The 20,617-nt window shown below is 45.9% G+C and overlaps 1 protein-coding gene across 1 annotated transcript in view; it reads left to right on the top strand.

The window, feature by feature from the left end:
* prex2 (phosphatidylinositol-3,4,5-trisphosphate-dependent Rac exchange factor 2) overlaps nucleotides 1-20,617 on the top strand; it is a 910,511-nt gene that overhangs the window by 501,587 nt on the left and 388,307 nt on the right. Inside the window, exons 27-28 of the mRNA XM_070891336.1 lie at nucleotides 2,681-2,775; nucleotides 12,945-13,027. Of these exons, the coding sequence (XP_070747437.1) occupies nucleotides 2,681-2,775; nucleotides 12,945-13,027 (178 nt within the window). The remainder of the gene's footprint in view (nucleotides 1-2,680; nucleotides 2,776-12,944; nucleotides 13,028-20,617) is intronic.

The raw sequence follows: 20,617 nt of genomic DNA, 5'->3' as shown, positions 1-20,617 counted from the left end.
AAAGCCACGATAGCAACTGAGCATTGATGAGAAATGCAGCAATTGTGCCCCTCAGGGTTTCATTGCAGATGCCGCACGAGTTGCCATGTGTTCTATGGCAGACTACAGTGCAGGCAACCCATTTATCAATGACTGTACAGAGCCAGGGTAGTTGTTCCCCTATAGTTTTACCCAGAGCTTGCCGAGTATTTTGCAAAGACACAAATGACTCATGTGGACAATCTTGCTCAGACAGCAGTCTACATTTGTAAGGAGGTACTGTGAAGCTTAAATCACTGCAGCAGATGCAGGAACCAGCCTGCTGTCTTCCAACCAGCAGGTGCCTGGCCTTGAGCTGCCACCACCGTTTGTCTTTCCTTACCTATCAATCATGACTCATCCTGTGCTACTTCCTCAATCTCACCATCTATATACTTAAGGCTGTGTAAAGCTTTGCTGGTGTTTGGTGGGACCGTGATAGTGGCTCAGGATGCTGTTAGGTGCTTGCTCACTCTGGGCCACCAGCCTTGCTGGCAGTCTGCTTTTCCATTCCTAAGAAAATGGAAGAGGAAAAAAAAATCAAAATGCGGTCTCAAATAACCCCCTTTGAGCAGAACTTTCATTGTATGAAACTATGTGATGCCAATCCAGCTGAGTGTATGCCTGTATGACAGTAATTGAGTCGGTCAACAGGACACGATAATACTAGCCCTGATCTCTGGCTTTATTATCCGCCACTCCATTGATGCTCTTACAACCAATGGTTTCAAGGGTGGCTTCTTCGAAAGGGGTCAATTGCTTTGGAATACTTTCTGTACCTCTCTGTTCCCAGTGTTGTGTACCTAAATAAACAGACTAATTGAAACAGGAGTAATGTAACTTAACTGTGTCCTTTATAGCAACTCTCAAAATGGTGTCTCAAAATCAGCATGAACCAGCATGTTTACAGCAATGTGTGAATAGCTCCCGCAGGGTCATAATGCCTGTCTAGTGAGGGTTTGTGTAACAAACAAATAGAGTATGAACCCAGCAACTAAAACCCTCTGGTCCTACAAGCATAGAATATTGTGAAGGTATTGAAAGTGGCTTACCTTAGCCTTGAGGTCTGATATCTTCTTCCTGATGGCTTGCCAGCTCCCGTGAGTCCTGGACACTGCATGCTCCTTTCCTGCCGACCCCTCTTGTGGCTTCTGCACCATGTGTCTTTTGGAGGGAAAAAAGTGGAGTGGCTATTGATCTCACACCATATGCCCCTCCTCTTCGTGACTCCTTCCAGTAGGTCTTCCAGCACCGGGTCAGTAAACCTAGCTTTCGTTACTCCGTTATGCCCCATTACTCAGTCACCCTGTGCTATTTCAACTGTTTAAATGGCTCATAATTGCATTTAACAGCTGATTATCAGAAATATTAATTCTGCCACTTTGTGGATGGCTCACTGTACAGTATTAAAGCATATATTTTAGCACTTTAATGGCTGCACATTGGCCCATCCATTGAAACAGGAAACAGTTAATGGGGACTAGCCTACATACTTATTAATGCTGAAAAGCCAAAGGTAGCATTCAGTTAACTCCTCAATAGTACACCAACAGCAATTCAAGTCTTTAGTTACAAATGTCATCAGCTCACACTGGGCTATGTTTTTTTAGTTGGTGAAGTTCAGTTACAAACTCTTAATGTACTCATACTATACCCTCTGTGCTAAGTTTAGGCAGGCATCAACTTATTTATTTTAAATGGGTTAACACCTGCCTAAAATAAGGCAGAAAGAAATGTAGTACAAGTGTATTCAGCATTTATATCTGAACTTTACCTATACTCCAATTTTTGAAAATGAAGTATTGATGACATAATTGAACTGATTGGAGAGGAATCACTAACCTACATTGTATCGGTGAACTGAATTAACAACAGCATTTAAAACATAGCTTAGGGCACTTCAGTGATCTTGTTCATATTATTCTGCTTATTAGGTCCAATGCAATACTCTTGATGCTGCTAATAACACTCAAAACAAGCTACGGAATGCACTGCCTGAAAGGGTGGTGGAGGCAGACTCAGTCCTGGCTTTCAAAAGGGAATTGGATAAGTACCTGAATGAAAAAATGTTGCAGGGCTATGGGAAAAGGGCAGGGGAGTGGGACTAGCTGAAATGCTCTTGCGCAGAGCCGGCACGGGCTCAACGGGCCAAATGGCCACCTTTTGTGCTGTAACCATTCTATCATTCTATGGAGACCAAAACAAAATATCAGACTATTAAGTTGGTGATAAATTGATTGTTATAAAGAGTACTGAATGGTGAGACACTGTAACACATTTTGATAGCTTTACCATGTGTGACCATACAAGAGGAAGGATCAAAAGATAAAACAGTTTCTAAGGTAAGGTACCAGTCAACAGGATCAGTGTTAACAATCTGGAGCAGGTACTCATGAAAAAAACTGATTGTAGATATATTTCAGAATCTAAACCCCAAGAAAATACTGAGAGCAGAATAAATTACATTTTGTTAGACAGCTGTTAAATTATATATAATGCATAATTTATCAGTGTTGCATCCTTCCCCATTGGAATATAGCCCCAGCTATGCATGCAGACTGAAGATCCGTCACAAGCCAAAATACAGAGTAAAGCAATATTCAGCATGAACTGCACCTAATTTGTAAGAAAGGAGGCTTAACATGTTATCTTTCTTCCTCAGTGACTGCAACAGTAATAGGAATTCCATTGCTTCTTTTACAAGTATCTGCAGCAGCCACTGCGATTCCTACGTGCACAGTGATGACATGGACTCTGGTAAGCTGGACATGATGCAGTGTGTACTCTGCAGAATATTGCCTTGGGTAGAAAGAGCCCACTAATTGGAAGCAAGAGCTCTGCTTGTAGCAGAATTACAGAGATTGTAGCAAAACTGAGATTTTACACATAAGAACTTAGGGCTCTATTTTCGACAGTATTGGGCGCCGTTTTTTTTGCCATTTGCTGATTTTTTTCGAGCAATCATGATTTTGCAATTTTGTTCAAAATTTATATGCTGGCGGCGACTGTCAGCGCTGGTTTTTTTGTATGCAAGATTTTTTGGCACAGATCTTGTTGAAAAACTGATTTCCGCGCCATTTTTGGCCCTTTAACCGATTTTCAGTAACAACAATTTTTTTCAGGGCGGCGCACTGTGGCCTTAAATACTGATCAGAAAAACCCTGTGTTCACTTAAGGAAGTCAGTGCTGAGTATATTTCTGAATTTTTGGAGCGAGGGAAGAAGACAATTTAAAACACAAATTCATAATGATTTTTGCAGAGGGAACTTGGAAAATAACTCGGAAAGTTCATTTTTTCCAAAGAATGTTTTTGAGAATGGGAAAATTGCGATTCCACCCCCTCACACCACTGAATCTCTGTTGACGGACTTCAGGTATGGGTCGGAGGAGTGCCGGCCAGCCGAAGAATCACTCCCTCGGCCGGACACAAGCACAGGAGCTCGCCGCTTGGATTCGGCCCCCCCCAGGCTCAGCTTGGAAAGAAGCCCAGCGGGGAGGGGAGGGCGGGTGGAATCCAAGCACCAAACTCCTGTGTTTCTGACCGGCCGAGGGAGCGATCCTGCCGGCATGCACTCCGATCTGTGCATTGGAGATGGCACAACACAGGAGCAAATATAGGTATTTTGGCACAAGCTATAATTAAAGTGCCATAAATCTCTGTGCATCCATAGAGACAGAGCTTAGTGTTGCGCATGCGTGCAGACCAGGGTGTGGTCCGTTCTGCTAGGGCATCACCCAGCAAAGGTGTGTGTGTGCTGCGCTTCAATAAGTCTCACAATAACAAGAATAACAAAGTTAAGAATAAGAACTTTGGGTGCAAACATTACTATGCCTCAAGTAGTAAGGTTGGTTTACATGCATGGCATATGGAGGCGATGGATAGTACCACAACGCCGTCGTCGCACAGACCAGATCGCTCAGGCATTAATGGGGAAGAGGCCGTACCCTGATCGAATCTACAGGGAGAGGCGCTCATACCTACACCTGAGTGAGGCAGACTGCATTCGCAGGCTGCGATTTAGAAAGGAGATCATCACTGAGATCTGCCAGCTAATCAGGTCAGCCATACAGCCAAGAAATGGCAGGAGGACTGCCCCACCTGTGGAAGTGAAGGTCACTGCAGCACTTGCCTTCTATGCTTCTGGCTCATTTCAAGCAGCAACTGGAGATATCTCGCAGCACGCCACACATTGCTGCATTTGACAGGTGACTGCTGCACTGTATGCCAAAAGGGACCAGTTCATCAATTTCCCTATGAGCACGCAGGCAATGCGAGACAGGGCATTGGGGTTCTTCAGCATTGCTGGCTTCCCAAAGGTACAGGATACGATCGACTGTACCCACATTGCCCTGAGAGCACCTTTAGATTACTCCGAAGTTTATCGGTACAGGAAAGGGTTCTATTCCCTAAATGTGCAGCTCGTCTTCAACGATCTGCATCGGATCATGACGAATACCCAGGTAGCATCCATGATGCTTTCATCCTACACGAGAGCATTACATCTACCATGTTTCAGAAGTTGCAGAAGGACACAGCTGGTTGCTTGCAGACAAAGGGTACGGACTCGCCACCTGGCTTATGACCCTCCTACGCAAACCCCGCACTGAGCTAGAACGTCGGTACAACATGTCGCACATAACGACACGGAGCATCATAGAGCGGACAATTGGCGTACTGAAACAGCGTTTCCAATGCCTGGACCATTCTGGAGGCTACCTACAATATGCCCCTCACCACATCGGTCAGTTCACTGTTGTGTGCTGCATGCTGCACAACTTGGCCATCATGAGGGGCCAGGCCCTGGACACTGAAGATCCTCTTGAGGGGAGAAGGGAGGGGTGCGGGGGTGGGGGGGGAGGAAGAGAAGGACGAGAAGGCTGATGAGGTCGAGGAGGAGAAGGAACAGCAGCAGCAGCAGGAAGCCGAGGAGGAGCAGCAGCAGGAGGAGGACAACGACGAACCCATGCCACCACCTCAACCCGCAGGATGATGGTGGAGGAGGCAGCCTCGTGCACTTATAGCCATAGCTAGAGACTTGCGTCAGTGGCTAATCTGTGATTGCTTTGGCGCCTGAAGGCTAAACGGTCCGACAGTGCTGACTCTTTGCACCTGTTAATGTGAAAAAATAATGTACATCATATGCATGTAATGTGTTATAATGGAGGTCAGAAGCGACGAGGAGCGGAGGTTGGAAGCGGCGAGGAGCGAAGGGAGGGACCGACGAGGAGCGGAGGGAGGAACGGGCGAGGTCCGGAGGTCAGGGTCGGCGAGATCTGGAGATCAGAAGTGGCGAGGCGAGGACGGACGTGGTATGGAGGATCGGAGAGGTCGGAGCCCAGAGATGGAGTAGTGTGGACAAGACGAAGGGAAGGCTCACATTGAGTACTATGAATTCCATGTAGCGAGAACTCCTGTGGGAAGGAGGAATGAAGGAGGACAGTAGGAGTATGTTTGAGTTTGTGTGTGTGTATTGGCACATGCGGCGGAGCCTGGACATTCCCTCCCTAATCTCCAATATCCCCATCCGAATCTCTAACATCCCCTCCCTCATCGCTGACATCCCCTTGCCACTGGACCAAGACCTTGCTCCGTCAAGCTCGTGTGGTAGCTGGTGTGCAACGGCCACCCCACGGTAAAAGAATTCACGCACAGGCATCTTCCACTGTTTAAAATGCAGTCACTGAGTACTCATTTTTAGTATGGAAGCAAGTCATCCTCGACCCCGAGGGACTGCCTGTGATGATGATGATGAATGTTGTGTTGGTTTATGTTGCTTTAATTCAAAAAATAACATGCAAGATTCTGCTTAAATTTAAAAAATAATTAGGTTTATTAAACATTTGTACAGTTTTACTTAACTTTAATAAAAATATTTGTATCAAGCTTTAAACTTTTCAATGAAGAAAACAACAAGTAGCAGCAACAAACAAACAAACTCTAGCTGCAGCCCTCTCTCCTCCCCTATTCAAAGACCTTAGGGCTGTGTGCCCCTCTTGCCCCTGTTGTTGTCTCTACCCCTACCCGTATCCATTGTCGCAGACTTCTTCCTCACCCTGACCCCAAGTTTCTTTCTGCTTTCTGTGTGAAGGCATATTTGTTGTTGGTGGGGTTGGACAGAGTCAGACCTAGCAGACAGCATTGTGGAAGGCCCGGGTTCATCGTCTTCTTCAGCTTGTGGATGAACCCCCGGCACACTACCTGACTTTAATCTGGGGATTGGAAAGTGAGTGTCAGCAGCTGATGCTGCAATTGCTGTTGGGCAATGACAGCCTGGGTGTGTCCACTTATTGCAGCAGCTTTCTCCGACATTCCCTCCCTCATCTGTCCCGACACTGCTCCCATTCCTACAGACAGTGTTGCGACTTCTACTGACAGTCCCACTAATTCTACCCTCACCCCACCCATGGTGGCCAGGAACGATTTGGTTAGCTCAATGCTCTCCCTACTCATTCCCATGATCTGTCCTATGTTCCCTGCATCCTGTATTTCAGGTTGAGCTCTCCTTCCCACCTCGGCCGTCTCCCAGGTGTGTCTTGCTGCAACCCACTGGGACCCACAGCCTCAGACTCTACCCCATGAAATGTCGTGTCGGTTGTATTGCTCAGCAAAGGGCTTGGCATCCTCAGAGGGTTCACCCGCTCCAGTTGTAATGTAACCATCTCATCATTGGGGTCTTCCTGCTGACCTTCATTGTCCAGCTCATCCTCGTCCTGAAGTTGATGAAGAATTTCTGGACTGACGGCTTCCTGATCTTCTGCTTCAGCTTCTGTCTCTTCCTGATGTGCAACATCTGCAAAACATAACAGAGCAGATGTTTGGTTAGCAGCAGGGGAGGGGGCAGGGTGACATGAGTACGAGACAGGGCTTACTCTCTGTCGGTAACCTGGGCCCAGCGTCCACATTGGTGGTTGATCTTCTCTTGCGAGATTTAATCATATCAGCGATTCTCTGTTCCACGGCTGTTAGTTGCAGCCTACTTGGCGCACCTCCTCCAATATTTGACCTTTCTCGGTTCAGCATTGACACCACCTTCTGCAAAGATGAAAATAGAACTTTTTAAGAGAGGGTCCTTCTGCTGTGGTGACCACACACACACACACACACACACACACACATTAGTCACATTTACAAATGTAATTGCAGTGCATAAATACTTACAGTAACTGCTTGGCCAAGGTCCTGCTACTTCTTTTTGACCTGCACGCCACTTCTTGCGGTCATGGCCACTGCATTGAACTCTTCTTTAACTTGTTCCCGAAGTTTTGCTGGTAGAGAGGGTTTCAATTTCTTTTATCCCATTCTTCCTTTGTTCTCAAGTACATCCCATCTACTCTCAACGATATCTACCATTGCTTGATGCCAGAAATCTCTTGGCCCTTCCCCCTTCTCCTTCCCCTTCCCTTGGATCCATCTTTTGCAGTGTCATGTATGTACATTCTGTTTGTAGCCACCAGATGGCGTCATTGTTGGAGGCCACTGAACAGCACGTACATGGTGCTGCTCAGGTATAAAAGGCCAGCCATTTTGAGAGTAAAGGTTGTAACTTGCTTAGTTAAACAGTACTAAGTTTGAACCTTTATTGCATACATAACATTTGATGACGAGAATACAAGAACCCTTGTTTTCAAAATGAGCACGATTGGATTTTTAGAGTGATTCGTGGAGGGAGAAGATTGGGCAGACTTTGTGAGCCATTTGAACCAGTACTTCGTGGCCAACAAAATGAAGGGAGTCGACGATGCAGATCGGCCGGGCCGTGTTCCTCACTGTGTGCGGTTCAAAGATCTATGGTCTGATGAAGAATCTACTCATGCCTAGTGATCCAACAGAGAAAACGTACGAGGAGTTGTGTACATTGGTACGGAACACTTCAAGCCAGACGATGGCGGCATCATCTCGAGATACATGTTTTATACACACGTTCGATCGGAGGGCCAGAGCGTGGCGGAATTCGTTGCCGACCTGAGACGTTTAACGGGACCGTGCAAGTTCGGGACGGTGTTGGCAGACATGCTGCGGGACTTCTTTGTTATCGGTATCAACCACGAGGTGATCCTGCGCAAACTTCTGGCGGTGGAGGAGTTGGATTTAAAAAGGGCCATCCAGATCGCTCAATCATGTATGACGACGGACAGGAGTCTAAAGCAAATATCGGTGAAGAACTGAACCTCGGCAATTAATGTAAATGCAATTGATTCGGCGTTCGGCAGAGCGGCACATGGCAGGGCGTATGCGGCTGCATTCGTGAAATCTGTGGCTGCCCAAAGTCCGCCAGCGGGAATGTATCCGACGTCTCCGTGTTGGCATTGTGGGGGAAATCATCGGCACCAGCAGTGCTGATTTAAGCAATATAGTTGTAAAGGCTGTCTGAGAGTGGGGCATCTCCAGCGCAAGTGTCCGAAGATGAGCAAGTGTGCTGTGACACACCAGGTGGAGGATGAGAGTCAGACTAGCACAAATCCGGATACGCAATCCGAGATGCCAGAGGAGGAAGTGTATGGACTGTACTCTTTCATAACCAACACTAAACCAATTTTGATTAATCTGAAGCTTAGCGGGATACCGGTATCGATGGAACTGGACACAGGGGCGAGTCAATCGATCATGAACAAGAGGGCATTTTATAAGCTGTGGGATACTTTTTCTGTGAGGCCCAGGCTGAGCCCTGTTAATGTCAAGCTGCGCACGTACACCAAAGAACTGATAAAGGTGATTGGCAGTGCACAAATTAATGTCTCATAGAAACATAGAAAACATTGAAACATAGAAACATAGCCCTTCTAGCCTGCACCGCCATTCAATGAGTTCATGGCTGAACATGCAACTTCAGTACCCCATTCCTGCTTTCTCGCCATACCCCTTGATCCCCCTAGTAGTAAGGACTTCATCTAACTCCTTTTTGAATATATTTAGTGAATTGGCCTCAACAACCTTCTGTGGTAGAGAATTCCACAGGTTCACCACTCTCTGGGTGAAGAAGTTTCTCCTCATCTCGGTCCTAAATGGCTTACCCATAGAAACATATAACGGTGCGGTTCATGAGTTAGCACTGTGGGTTGTTCCAGGCAATGGCCCAACGCTGCTCGGCAGGAGCTGGTTGGAAAAAATCAGATGCAACTGGAATGACATAAAGGCGTTGTCATCGGAGGAAGATACATGTGCCCAAGTATTGAGCAAGTTCCCCTCGCTGTTCGAACCGGGTATCGGCAACTTCACGGGAGCCAAGGTGCAGATCCATGTGGACTCAGATGCAAGACCCGTCCATCATAAAGCTCGGGCAGTGCCGTATATGATGAGGGAGAAATTCAAAATTGAACTGGACAGACTGGACAGCGTGAAGGGATCATATCACCGGTTGCATTTAATGAATGGGCCAGCCCCATTGTTCCTGTCTGAAAAGTGATGGCACAGTCAGAATCTGTGGAGACTACAAGGCTACGATCAACAGGGTTTCGAAACAAGATCAGTACCCGTTACCGAAGGCTGATGGCTTGTTTGCGACGCTAGCCGGAGGGAAGTCGTTCACAAAACTGGACTTGACATTGGCCTATATGACACAGGAGTTGATCGAGCCATCAAAGAGACTTACATGCATTAACACGCACAAAGGACTGTTTATTTACCCTTTCAGAATTCGCTCGGCTGCAGCAATATTCCAGAGGAATATGGAAAGTCTACTGAAGTCCATTCCCAGAACCATCGTGTTCCAAGATCACATCCTGATCACCGGTCGTGATTCCAAGGAATATATGAACAACCTGGAAGAGGTTCTACTGCATTTGGATAGAGTGGGACTCAGACTGAAATACTCGAAGTGCGTCTTCACAGCACCGGAGGTCGAATTCCTCGGGAGGAAAATCGCCACTGATGGCATCAGACCTACTGATGTGAAAACCAAGGCCATCAAGAATGCACTCAAGCCATAGAATGTGACGGAGCTGCGTTCGTTCCTGGGTCTACTCAACTACTTTGGTAACTTCCTACCTAAATTGAGCACCTTACTAGAATCACTGCACATGCTATTGAGAAAAGGCGACAACTGGGTGTGGGGCGCATCGCAAGACAGAGCTTTTGAGAAAGCCACCAATCTGCTTTGCTCGAACAAGCTGCTGGTACATTATGACCCATGTAAACATTTAGTTTTGGCCTGTGACGCATCGTCATATGGAATTGGTTGCATACTCCAACAAGCCAATGAGTCGGGGAAACTTCAACCTGTTGCGTATGCATCCAAAAGTTTGCCTAAAGCAGAAAGAGCCTATAGCATGGTAGAAAAAGAAGCTTTAGCGTGTGTGTACGGTGTTAAAAAGATGCGTTAATACCTGTTCGGTTTGAGGTTTGAATTAGAGACTGATCACAAGCCGCTCATTTCATTGTTTTCCGAGAGCTTCACCCGCCTCCAAAGGTGGGCACTGACATTATTTGCCTATGATTATATCATTCGCCACAGACCTGGCACAGAGAATTGTGCCGATGCTTTGAGCCGGTTGCCGTTGCCCACACCGGAGGTGGAAACGCCACAACCGGCGGATCTAATGTTAATCATGGATGCTTTTGAGAGTGAAGGATCCCCTGTCACGGCTCAACAAGTTAACACCTGGACCAGCCAGGACCCAATATTATTGGTGGTAAAGGGTTGCATCCTCAAAGGGGATTGGTCTGCCATACCGAAGCAAATGTGCGAGGAGGCCAAACTGTATATTCGTCACAAGGACGAACTGTCTATTCAAGCAGATTGCATATTGTGGGGCAATCGTGTTGTAATACCCAAGAAAGGGAGAGAAAAGTTTATACGTGAGTTACACAGCACACATCCTGGTATAGTGATGATGAAGGCCATCGCCAGGTCCCATGTATGGTGGCCAGGAATTGGTTCTGAGCCGGAAGCATGCGTGCATCAGTGCAACACTTGCATGCAGCTCAGCAAAGCATCAGCGGAATCGCCGCTGAGTCTGTGGTCATGGCCATCCAAACCTTGGTCCAGGATCCATGTAGATTTTGCAGGTCCCTTCCTAGGCAAGATGTTTTTAGTGGTGGTGGACACTTATTCGAAGTGGATAGAATGCATAATCATGTCATCCAGCACGTCCACGGCAACCATAGAGAATCTCAATGTCATGTTTGCGACATATGGTCTGCCTGAAATAGCGGTCAGTGACAATGGGTCGTGCTTCACCAGTCAGGAGTTTCAGGAGGTTGTGAAACTCAATGGCATAAAACATGTAAGATCAGCACCGTTCAAACCTGCGTCCAATGGGCAATTTGAACATGCAGTACAAATTATCAATTAAAGCATGAGGAGAGTAACCCAAGGGTCACTGCAGACTCACTTGTCCTGCATACTGCTGAGTTACAGGACAAGACCCCACACACTCACAGGGGTCTCGCCTGCTGAACTCATGAAGAAAAGAGGTCTTAAGACCAAGCTATCTCTGGTACACCCCGATTTAAATAATCATGTTGAATACAGAAAGCAAAGTCAACAAGGGTACCACGATCGCGCAATTGCATCACGCGAGATTTCTGTTAATGATTCTGTATATGTATTGAACTATGGTCAGGGTCCCAAATGGATTGCTGGTACAGTCATGGCCAAGGAGGGCAACAGAGTATTCATTATTAAGCTCCAGAATGGGCAAACTTGCAGGAAATACATGGATCAGACAAAGCTGAGGCACACAGATGAGCCAGAACAGTCGGACGAAGAAACCATCGACGACCAACCAACCTATCAGCAGTCTTCAGAGGACTCAAGGGTCATCAGTGAACCCAGAATTTCCATCACAGAACGGTGGAAAAAAAATGGACTTGCAATTCCTGACATGGCCACTGCCACCCCCAACACATCAGTCATCCAGCCATGAACCACAACAGATGCCGCACACTCACCCAAGGCTGGAATCGAACTGAGACGGTCAACCCGGGAGCGCAATGCACCAGACCGTCTCAACCTGTGAAAGACTAATAGGATCTCAGAGGGGCGTATTGTCATGTATGTACATGTTGTTTGTAGCCACCAGATGGCGTCATTGTTGGAGGCCACTGAGCAGCATGCACATGGTGCTGCTCAGGTATAAAAGGCCAGCCATTTTGAGAGTCAGGCACTTTGGGCTTAAATAAAGCAGAGCCAAGGTTGTACTTTGCTTAGTTAAACAGTACTCTGTTTTAACTTTTATTGCATACATAACATGCAGCTAAAATGTCAATGTCCAGATCCAGCTCCGATCCGAATGTGTTCTGAAAAGCTGCTGATCCAGACCAGGAAATTCACTGTGGATGCGCGGACACACCCGTCACATGGAAAAAGTGATTTTTTTTGGTTCATGCTCACTGACTTTTCAGTGCACACTTGAAGCTCCACCCCCAGATTTAACTTTGGGTAACGCAGTGCCAAAATGAAATGGCAGATTGTGCGTCAATCAGCGTTGCACGCTCATTGATGTCACAATCGCCTTACTTCCATGTATGCAACGAGCACAGGCAATAGCAGCACTGCTGACCTGCTAAAAATTACAGAATATTTAAATGAGATACTGCCTTTGGAAATCAGGTTAGTTTTCCGCCCTCTGAACACTCCTCCGTTAAAACCGGAAATGGGCGGGTTGTGGTCCAGTTTCCCACTTTTTCATCTTTTAACTTTCACCCGCACCTCCCGGTAATAAAATTATCCATATGTATTAAACCAGAAGAAGCTCAACAATTTGAAAAAAATCAGCTTTTCTAATATGTTTGTTGTTTACCAAAGTACCAAATTATAAATTGCACTCTCCTAACTGCCTCAGTCGTTACTATATGTTGAATACAAGTTCAACAGGTTAATGAAATATGATCAGCATCATTAAAAATCCAGAAAGTACTCCATTTAAAATGAGCACTTTGCGATGGTGAATCAATAAAGCATATTTTTTTGTTTTATATCCAACAGGCGATGAGCTACCTTGCAGTGTACGCATTTCCCATGATAAGCAGGATAAGCTGCATGGCTGCTTAGAGCATCTCTTTAGCCAGGTGAGTCAAAAGTAAATCAAATCCAGCCTTGTTCGCAAATATTTGTTGGCAATATCTTTTTTTTCCCCCCAATCAGAAGTTAAATTCTGAATATTATTTAAAGGAAGGTGAAAAAAATAGGGATTCCAACCAACATTCTCAGGATGTTTTAATGCTCTTTCTTTCACAGCTATCTTTGCTAAAAAATGTATTCCCACTATCAGACACCTGCACAATATGCAATTCTATCTGCTCATAAGAACCCAGCTTGTTAACCTGTGTCCTTTGCTAGTTGTGGACATTATTGGAGGCATTCTAAAGCATTCATAAAACTATTTTACTTTACTGTTTTAACCACACAGGGAAGAAATTCAACTTACCTTTGCCTGCATTTTGGGTGTATAGAGGTTGCTGGGCCTGCAAATTTCGGATGATGACCTCCCATGCCCAATCTGCTCTGCAAGTAGGCTGGTCACAATATTGGAAACAGGTGCCTTTTAGGTGTCCAGGGCACCTGGTTGAAAGAAACGCTGTGCCTTGTATCTACAAATTGGAGTGCTAACACCGGTTGTAGGACCCAGATATAAAATTTGTGTACAGATGGGTGGAACTTGGGCCTTGCAACCTCCATCTAGCTGTATCAGGTCTTGAGTTATCTAAACAGTGGTCCTTAAAAGGAACGCTGGCGATTCCTTCAGAAATGGTCACAAAACTTTAAAAAGTTACATTTCTATGGCGCATGGCTCGTTCTCCTCAGTCTGGCTTGGCAACAGAATCCATCAGGTCCTGCCCCAACTTATTATTGCTTTGCCTGTGTGTGAAACTGTATACTGGGAATGAGGCTGAACACCCCAGCACTACTACAGTGGAACATTGTTACTACAAATGTTGTTATTATAAACCTCTTCTTCTCTCTTATCAATTTCTTTGATGCCAGCAGATACTGAATTGCAGTCCAGAGAGTTCAAACTTTGATAAAGTAATTCCATGATTACTGTGCTTTACAAGTATCCATGAGTTTATAATAACATGGTCTGACTGAATGTTATTCTCATCAGCAATTGCGTTTTTCTTTGTACTGAACCAAGTGCTGGGGCATGGAATTTTTAAAAATTTCTCCTCAGTACACTCAAAGCCACGTCAAGAATTCTTATGTGTGACATATAACGGTCCACTACTCTGGGAATTTATCTAAGTAACAACGTGAAGAACAGCCTTTTCGACATCAGTAATGAATGGATTCTGAGCATAGAACCACTGGACATCGGTTTAAAATTAACAAGCCTCAAGGAAGGCTATATCTTATAAGAAATCTTTTAGCACCACAGAATAGCGGATGTGTGGAATTAGCTCCCAGCAAAACCAGTTGAGGCTAAGACCAATTACTCAATCAAAGAAAAAATATTTAAGTATCTGTTGGAGAATGGGTCTGGTGAGTATAGACTGAGAGGATAGGAGAGACAATGATTACTGTGCTGATGGCCAGGGATGTTCTTTGGAAAATGGCAGTCCAGAATTGAGTAATGGATAAGGATGAATCAAGTTTGCTCGATTACTTTGAAAATCAAGGAGTACTTACTAGGAGAACTAATGTGTGCAGGAGTGTTTATTAGGGAATTCTGCCACATTTGGCAGGAATTCCATCGAAGAGTTACCAATCTTACACCCTCCCGTCTGAGGAGCACAATCTAATGCCTCTGCTGGCCCTCTAATTCTGGACATTGTGGTTTTCTTTTGCTTTCTCCAGTAATATTGGCACTTGAACACACAGCCATGCAGGATACGAAGAGCGAAAAAGAGAAGTCAGAGAACCGCGAGGGGCAGATTTTCTCTATGCACTAATTTCTTTCTAAATTATTCTAACTCGCACCAAGTCCCGTTCACCCATCATCATAGGTAGTCCCTGTGCTTGCTGAGCTACATTGGCTCCTGGTTAAGCACGCTTCGATTTCAAAATTCTCATCTTTGTTTTCAAATCCCTCCATGCAGCCCCACAACTCCCCTGAGTTGTCTGCACTGCTCGAATTCTGCCCACTTGAGCATCCCTGATTATAATTCCTCAAGCATTGGTGGCCGTGCTTTCTGTTGCCTAGGCCCTAAGCTCTGGAACTCCCTGCCCAAACCTCTCCGCCTTGCTACCTCTCTTTCCTCCTTCAAGATGCTCCTTAAAAACCTACCTCTTTGACCAAGCTTTTAGTCACCTAACCTAATTTTTCCTTAAACAACTCGGTGTCAAACTTTTTATCTCATAAAACTCCTGTGAAGCGCCTTGGGACATTTCACTACTTTAAAGGTGCTATATAAATGCATGGGGGAGAAATTGCCCTCCGCCCTTTTTCGGGCGGATAATTCTAATTATTATCGCTTGGCGGGAGTTGAAGGGAAGAGCCGTAAAATGTGTCTCTTTAACTCAGACACCACCTCCCAGTGCTTTTGGGCACTGTTGGAGGTAGTGGAGAGACGAGTTTAGGCCGGGAGCGAGGCGGTGTCCATCACCGCCGCACTGATGTGTCGCAACTTCCCTCCCTTTCACTTAAAGGGAAGGGATGATGCGAGGCCTTATGAGGTCGCCGTGTAGCCCACTGGACCACCAGGGAGGGGTTCGGTCAGGCCAATGGCCCGGCACCCCAATGCCTGTTGGCGGCCCGACCAAGCCAGCTGCTGCCATTGTCGGCTGACTGCAGTACAGTACAGTGCTCCATTGATTGTACCCACATCGTCTTGCGAGCACCTTTGAAGGATTCCGAGATGTACAGGAACAGAAAAGGCTTCCACTCCATTAATGTGCAGCTCGTGTGTGACGACATGTATCATATCATGTCAGTCGATGCAAGTTACCCGGAGCACCCATGATGCGTTCATCCTACACGAGAGCGTTATATCTGCCATGTTTCAGCAGAAGCCAGAAAGGCAGAGCTGGCTACTGGGAGACAAAGGGTACGGCCTCGCCACTTGGCTCATGACGCCCCTACGCGTATGCCAGACGGAAGCTGACTGTGAATACAACATGTCGCACATTGCGACGCGCAGCAGAATAGAGAGGACCATTGGCATCTTGAAACAGCGTTTCCGATGCCTGGACCATTCCGGAGGCTACTTGCTATACTCCCCTGAGATTGTCGGTCAGTTCACTGTTGTGTGCTGCATGCTGCATAACTTAGCCATCATGAGGCAGCAGCAGCTGGTAGTGGAAGACCCAGCTGAGATGAGAATGGCTGATGATAAATATGAGGAAGATGCAGATGACGAGGATGAGGAAGCTATGCAACTATCTGAACCTGGTGCACGACGGCAGAGGAGGGCGGGCCATTGTACCCCTTTAATGATTGCTCGAGCCTTGCGCCAGCAGCTCATCTGTGAACACTTTGCTGCCTGAAGGTTCAGTGGCAACTTTCCACATGGACCATGTTTACTACTTGGACCTGTTCCGTAATGTTGTGTTGTGTTAATGGAACAAATGATGGAAATGATTCTTGTTTACTTGAAAAGTTGTATTAATAATGGAACAAATAATGTAAATGATTCAGTTATAATTTAAAATATATTTTATTCAGAAGTTTAACAAATATTTGTTTGTACCTAACTTAACTTTAATAAAAATATTCTTGTATCAAACTTTGAAGTTTTCACTTAAGATCACTTACAAACTTTAAGATCACTTAAAAACTTTAAGATCGGTTGCTAACTTTTAAACTTGTAAATTTACATAACTTAGAAAAAACTTTTAATTTGAGAACAGTAACAACAGTAATAACAACAACAAGAGCAACAAAGAAAGGCTGCACCATCTCTCCTCCACCTAATTCTAAGACCCCCCGCTGTGCTTGGTCTTGGTGACTCCACCACCCCTGCCCGCAGGAGGTGGCGCAGCATTTCTCGGGTTGCTACCAAGCTTATTTCGAACATCTCGAGTAATGCGTACTTCTTGATGGGGGTGGGGGGGAGGGCAGCGGCAGGCAGTAATGTGCAAGGCCTGGCGTGGGCCTGTTCAGAGGCTGGTCTGGGGATTGGAGTCGGAGTGGCAGTTGATTCTGTCAATGGTCGCGGGGTCTGGGCATGTTCCCTTATTGCAGCTGCTATCGCCAAAATTCCCTCCCTCATGTTCACGACAGTGTCTCAGCTACCTGTGACATTCCCTCCCTCATGTTCACCAACAGTGTATCAATTACCTGCAACATTCCCTCCCTCATGTTCACTGAACGTGTTTGAACTACCTGCGACATTCCCTCCCTCATGTGCACCGACATTGTTTCAGCTGACTGAGATATTCCCTCCCTCATGTTCCCGGACAGTGTTCCCATTTCTCGTGAGAGTGTTGTTACTTCTTCTGACAGTCCCAATACCTCATCACCCACCCCACTTGATGGTGTCCAGGAGTGATTGTGTAAGGTCAATGCTCTCCGCACTCATTGCCATCATGTGAACCACATCTGTTAGATCCTGCACTGCAGGAGAGCACAGTCGAGCTCTCCTTCCCCTCCTCACCCTGGGTGTGGCTCGCAGCATCCCAATGGGACCCACGCCTCAGACAGTGGGGCCCTGGGTATGCCTTGCTGGACCCGCAGCCTGGGACAGTGGGGCCCTGGGTGTGCCTCGCTGCACTCCACGGGAATCCCCAGCCTCAGATGGTGGGAAAGCATGGAATGTCCCACCAACACTCAAACCACTACTCAGGGAAGGAGCTAGCACCTCAATGGGCGGCACCTGCATCTCCTCCAAAGTGAGTACAACAGTGGGGACTTCATCCATCCCCTCCCCCTCCCCCTCCTCCTCACCCCCATGCTCTTGGTCTGGAAGGTGGGATTGGTCTCAGGTTCTGCAAAATATAACAGAATAAACAAATGGTTAGCAACAGAGGAGGGAGCAAGATGGATGGCATGAGTAGGAACACAAAACACAGGCAGCAGGCTGATTTGAAGGACCACGATGAATGATAACACATTGCATCAACTGAAGCGTAGCTGAGGAAGACATCCCCAGGAACCGAAGCATGGCTAGCCTGCGCAGTACTTAACATTTAGGAAAGCCAGACTGTGGAATTTGCAGGACTTGCCCTCTCCCTCGAGTGTGGGCCCAGCTTGTGCAGTGGTGGTTGCTTTTCTCCAGGCAGGACCCATCAAAGCAGCGACCCTCTCTTCCAAGGGTGTCAGAGGCTGCAGATTTGCCGGGTCTCCTCCTGTTCAAGTTCTTTCTCGTTTGTTGTGTGCCACTTTCCTCTGCAAAGATGAAAATATAACTTTTTAGAGAGGGTGTCTTTCTGCTGGGTGGGACATATACAGCTAGTCACATTTACAATTGCAATTCCATTGAAAAATGAAAATATTACTTACACTACTTGAGCAAGGTGCTGCCACCTTTTGCACTAGCTCCAGTCCTCGGGGTGGTCAACCAGTGCACAATAAACTTCTGCAAGTTGGTTCCAGCGATTCTTCATTTCTTTGTGACCTCTGCTGGTGTCCGGCTCCTACCATCTGCCCTCAATCACAGTAATTAGTGCCTCCACTTCATCCTGTAAGAAATTTTTGGTTTTTGGGCTGCATTACATCTTGTATTGTAGCTCCGATTTTTCCAATGAGAATTAAAATTCTCACACACACAGCTGGCTCTTTAAAAATGGCTGATTGCAGACCGGGAGCTGTACTGCGCATGCGCGCCCATAGGAATCACGTCAAAAACGTCCTTTTTTTTGCGCATGCGCAGAAGGGGCAGCAACGGTTTTTTCGGCGCAGACAGTAGTCTCCACCCCCCCCCCCCCCCCCCCACCCCCGAGGTTACAGGACAGGTTGCGTGGCATCAATTTTGAAAAATAGAGCGGGGAAACCTGGCACATTTATTTTTGGAGTAGTTCTGGCCTAGAAAAACGGGTGCAACTCTGGCAATACGCCAAAAAACGGCCTTCGGCAGAATTGAGCCCTTTATTTCTCTTTCTGTACCTGATTTGACATTGAATTCACCCACTCTAAGTTACATTTCCTTCTCAGTCCTTGCACTGTTAACTTCACAATCCTTCAATCTCATTGGTTAAGGATATATGCAGTTGCTTTCCCTGTGCACTCACGTCCCAGATTCTCGGTTTCCCTCGCTGTGACATTATCAGCTCGCACTTTCAGCACATTGCGGTGCAAAATATCATGATGATTAAACAGGCATGGGAAAGTGTAACTAATAGCAGACACCATTTGTTGCCCTGCTACAGCAAATTATGGCCCATTATCTAAGGCAGATCTAAAACTGGTAACACTACTATTAGACCAAGGACGTGGTTTTCCACTCTATATTCACAGGGTGTACATGCAAATGAATAAATGTACATGTGCGCAGCAATCCTAATTTTTGGCTCTTGTACTTTATGCATTATTCCACCTTCAGTTTTTTTTAATACAATATATTTCACTCATTAGGTTTTTCCATGCAGCACACTATTTTGTGGCCTGGGGCGAAATTATCACAGGAATCCTTAATTCTGTTCTGATATAAAAAAAAATGTAAATAGTAAATGCTGAAAATAACTTCCTTCAAGGAGTTATCTTGCTTGATGATGTAAGATGAATAAAGATCAGTGGACATTAATCCAGAATGTTTAATTTGTATTTAAGCTTGCGGTATCTTCAGGCTTAGTAACTCCTCCTAGGCATTTTCCAAGTGATGGCACCTGCATTACTGGTTCAGCAAAGATATGAAAAAGACAAAAATAAATAAGAAGATATTACTAATAATTGTTTATATATCTATATATATTTTAAATTTTAAACAATGGTGTTCATAGTGGTATACAGGACCCAAATTTCAAATTTTGGTGGTTTATACCACCTGTAACCGTCAAAATATTGCGAAAACACGGCAGCAGGCATTCTTTTGCCAGCTGGTGGTGGGTCCCGTGGCGTCCGCCATTTTCCAAGGGCCGGCAGTGCTGCCGGTAAAAGGAAATTTAAATTTGGGAGGGGGTGACTTCACGCCAACTTAACGTCACTTCACCGAACTTGGACCTTAGCGCTGAGTTCAGCGCTGGGTCCTTAGCTCATCATAAAAATCCAGCGGTAAGCAGACTCTCTGTCAGGTGCTGTCAGCACCTCTTAAAAGGACACACATATCTTTCAGGTAAGTTTGCATTTAAGATTCTGGACTGGATATTTGAAGTAGTGGATGGCTGCAACACATGTCAAAAGTTTTTTTAGGGACTGCAGGGGGCATTGCTGGATGCTTGCAAGGCCTCAGCAGGTCAGGCAACATCTGTGAAGAGAAAAACAGAGTTCACATCTCAAGCCTGACCTGCTGAGTACTTCCAGGATTTTATGGTTTTATTTCAGATTAACAGTAACTGCCCACAGAGAGAAGAGGAAGACGCAGACGAGGAGAAAGTAGAAGAGGAGGAAGCAGACCAGAGAGCCCTTTTCTGGCCTGGACATTGGGTTGGAATCATCTGCCTGTGGTACCAGTGATCACAACCCCAATTCCCCTTTCAACATTTGTCCCACACCTTACCTTCCCTCTATTACTTACCATCACAGTGTCCTCTTGACCACGATGCTGAAATGAAAGCCACAACAAGCAAACTTTCCAATCCAACTTTACACATCTATCCATCCAATAAAACATCAAAAAATTCAACTC

This window comes from Pristiophorus japonicus, chromosome 1 (genome assembly GCF_044704955.1).
Source record: "Pristiophorus japonicus isolate sPriJap1 chromosome 1, sPriJap1.hap1, whole genome shotgun sequence".
Lineage (NCBI taxonomy): Eukaryota > Metazoa > Chordata > Chondrichthyes > Pristiophoridae > Pristiophorus > Pristiophorus japonicus.
The sequence above is the reverse complement of the archived record's forward strand: the minus strand, read 5'-3'. Positions and strand labels throughout refer to the sequence as shown.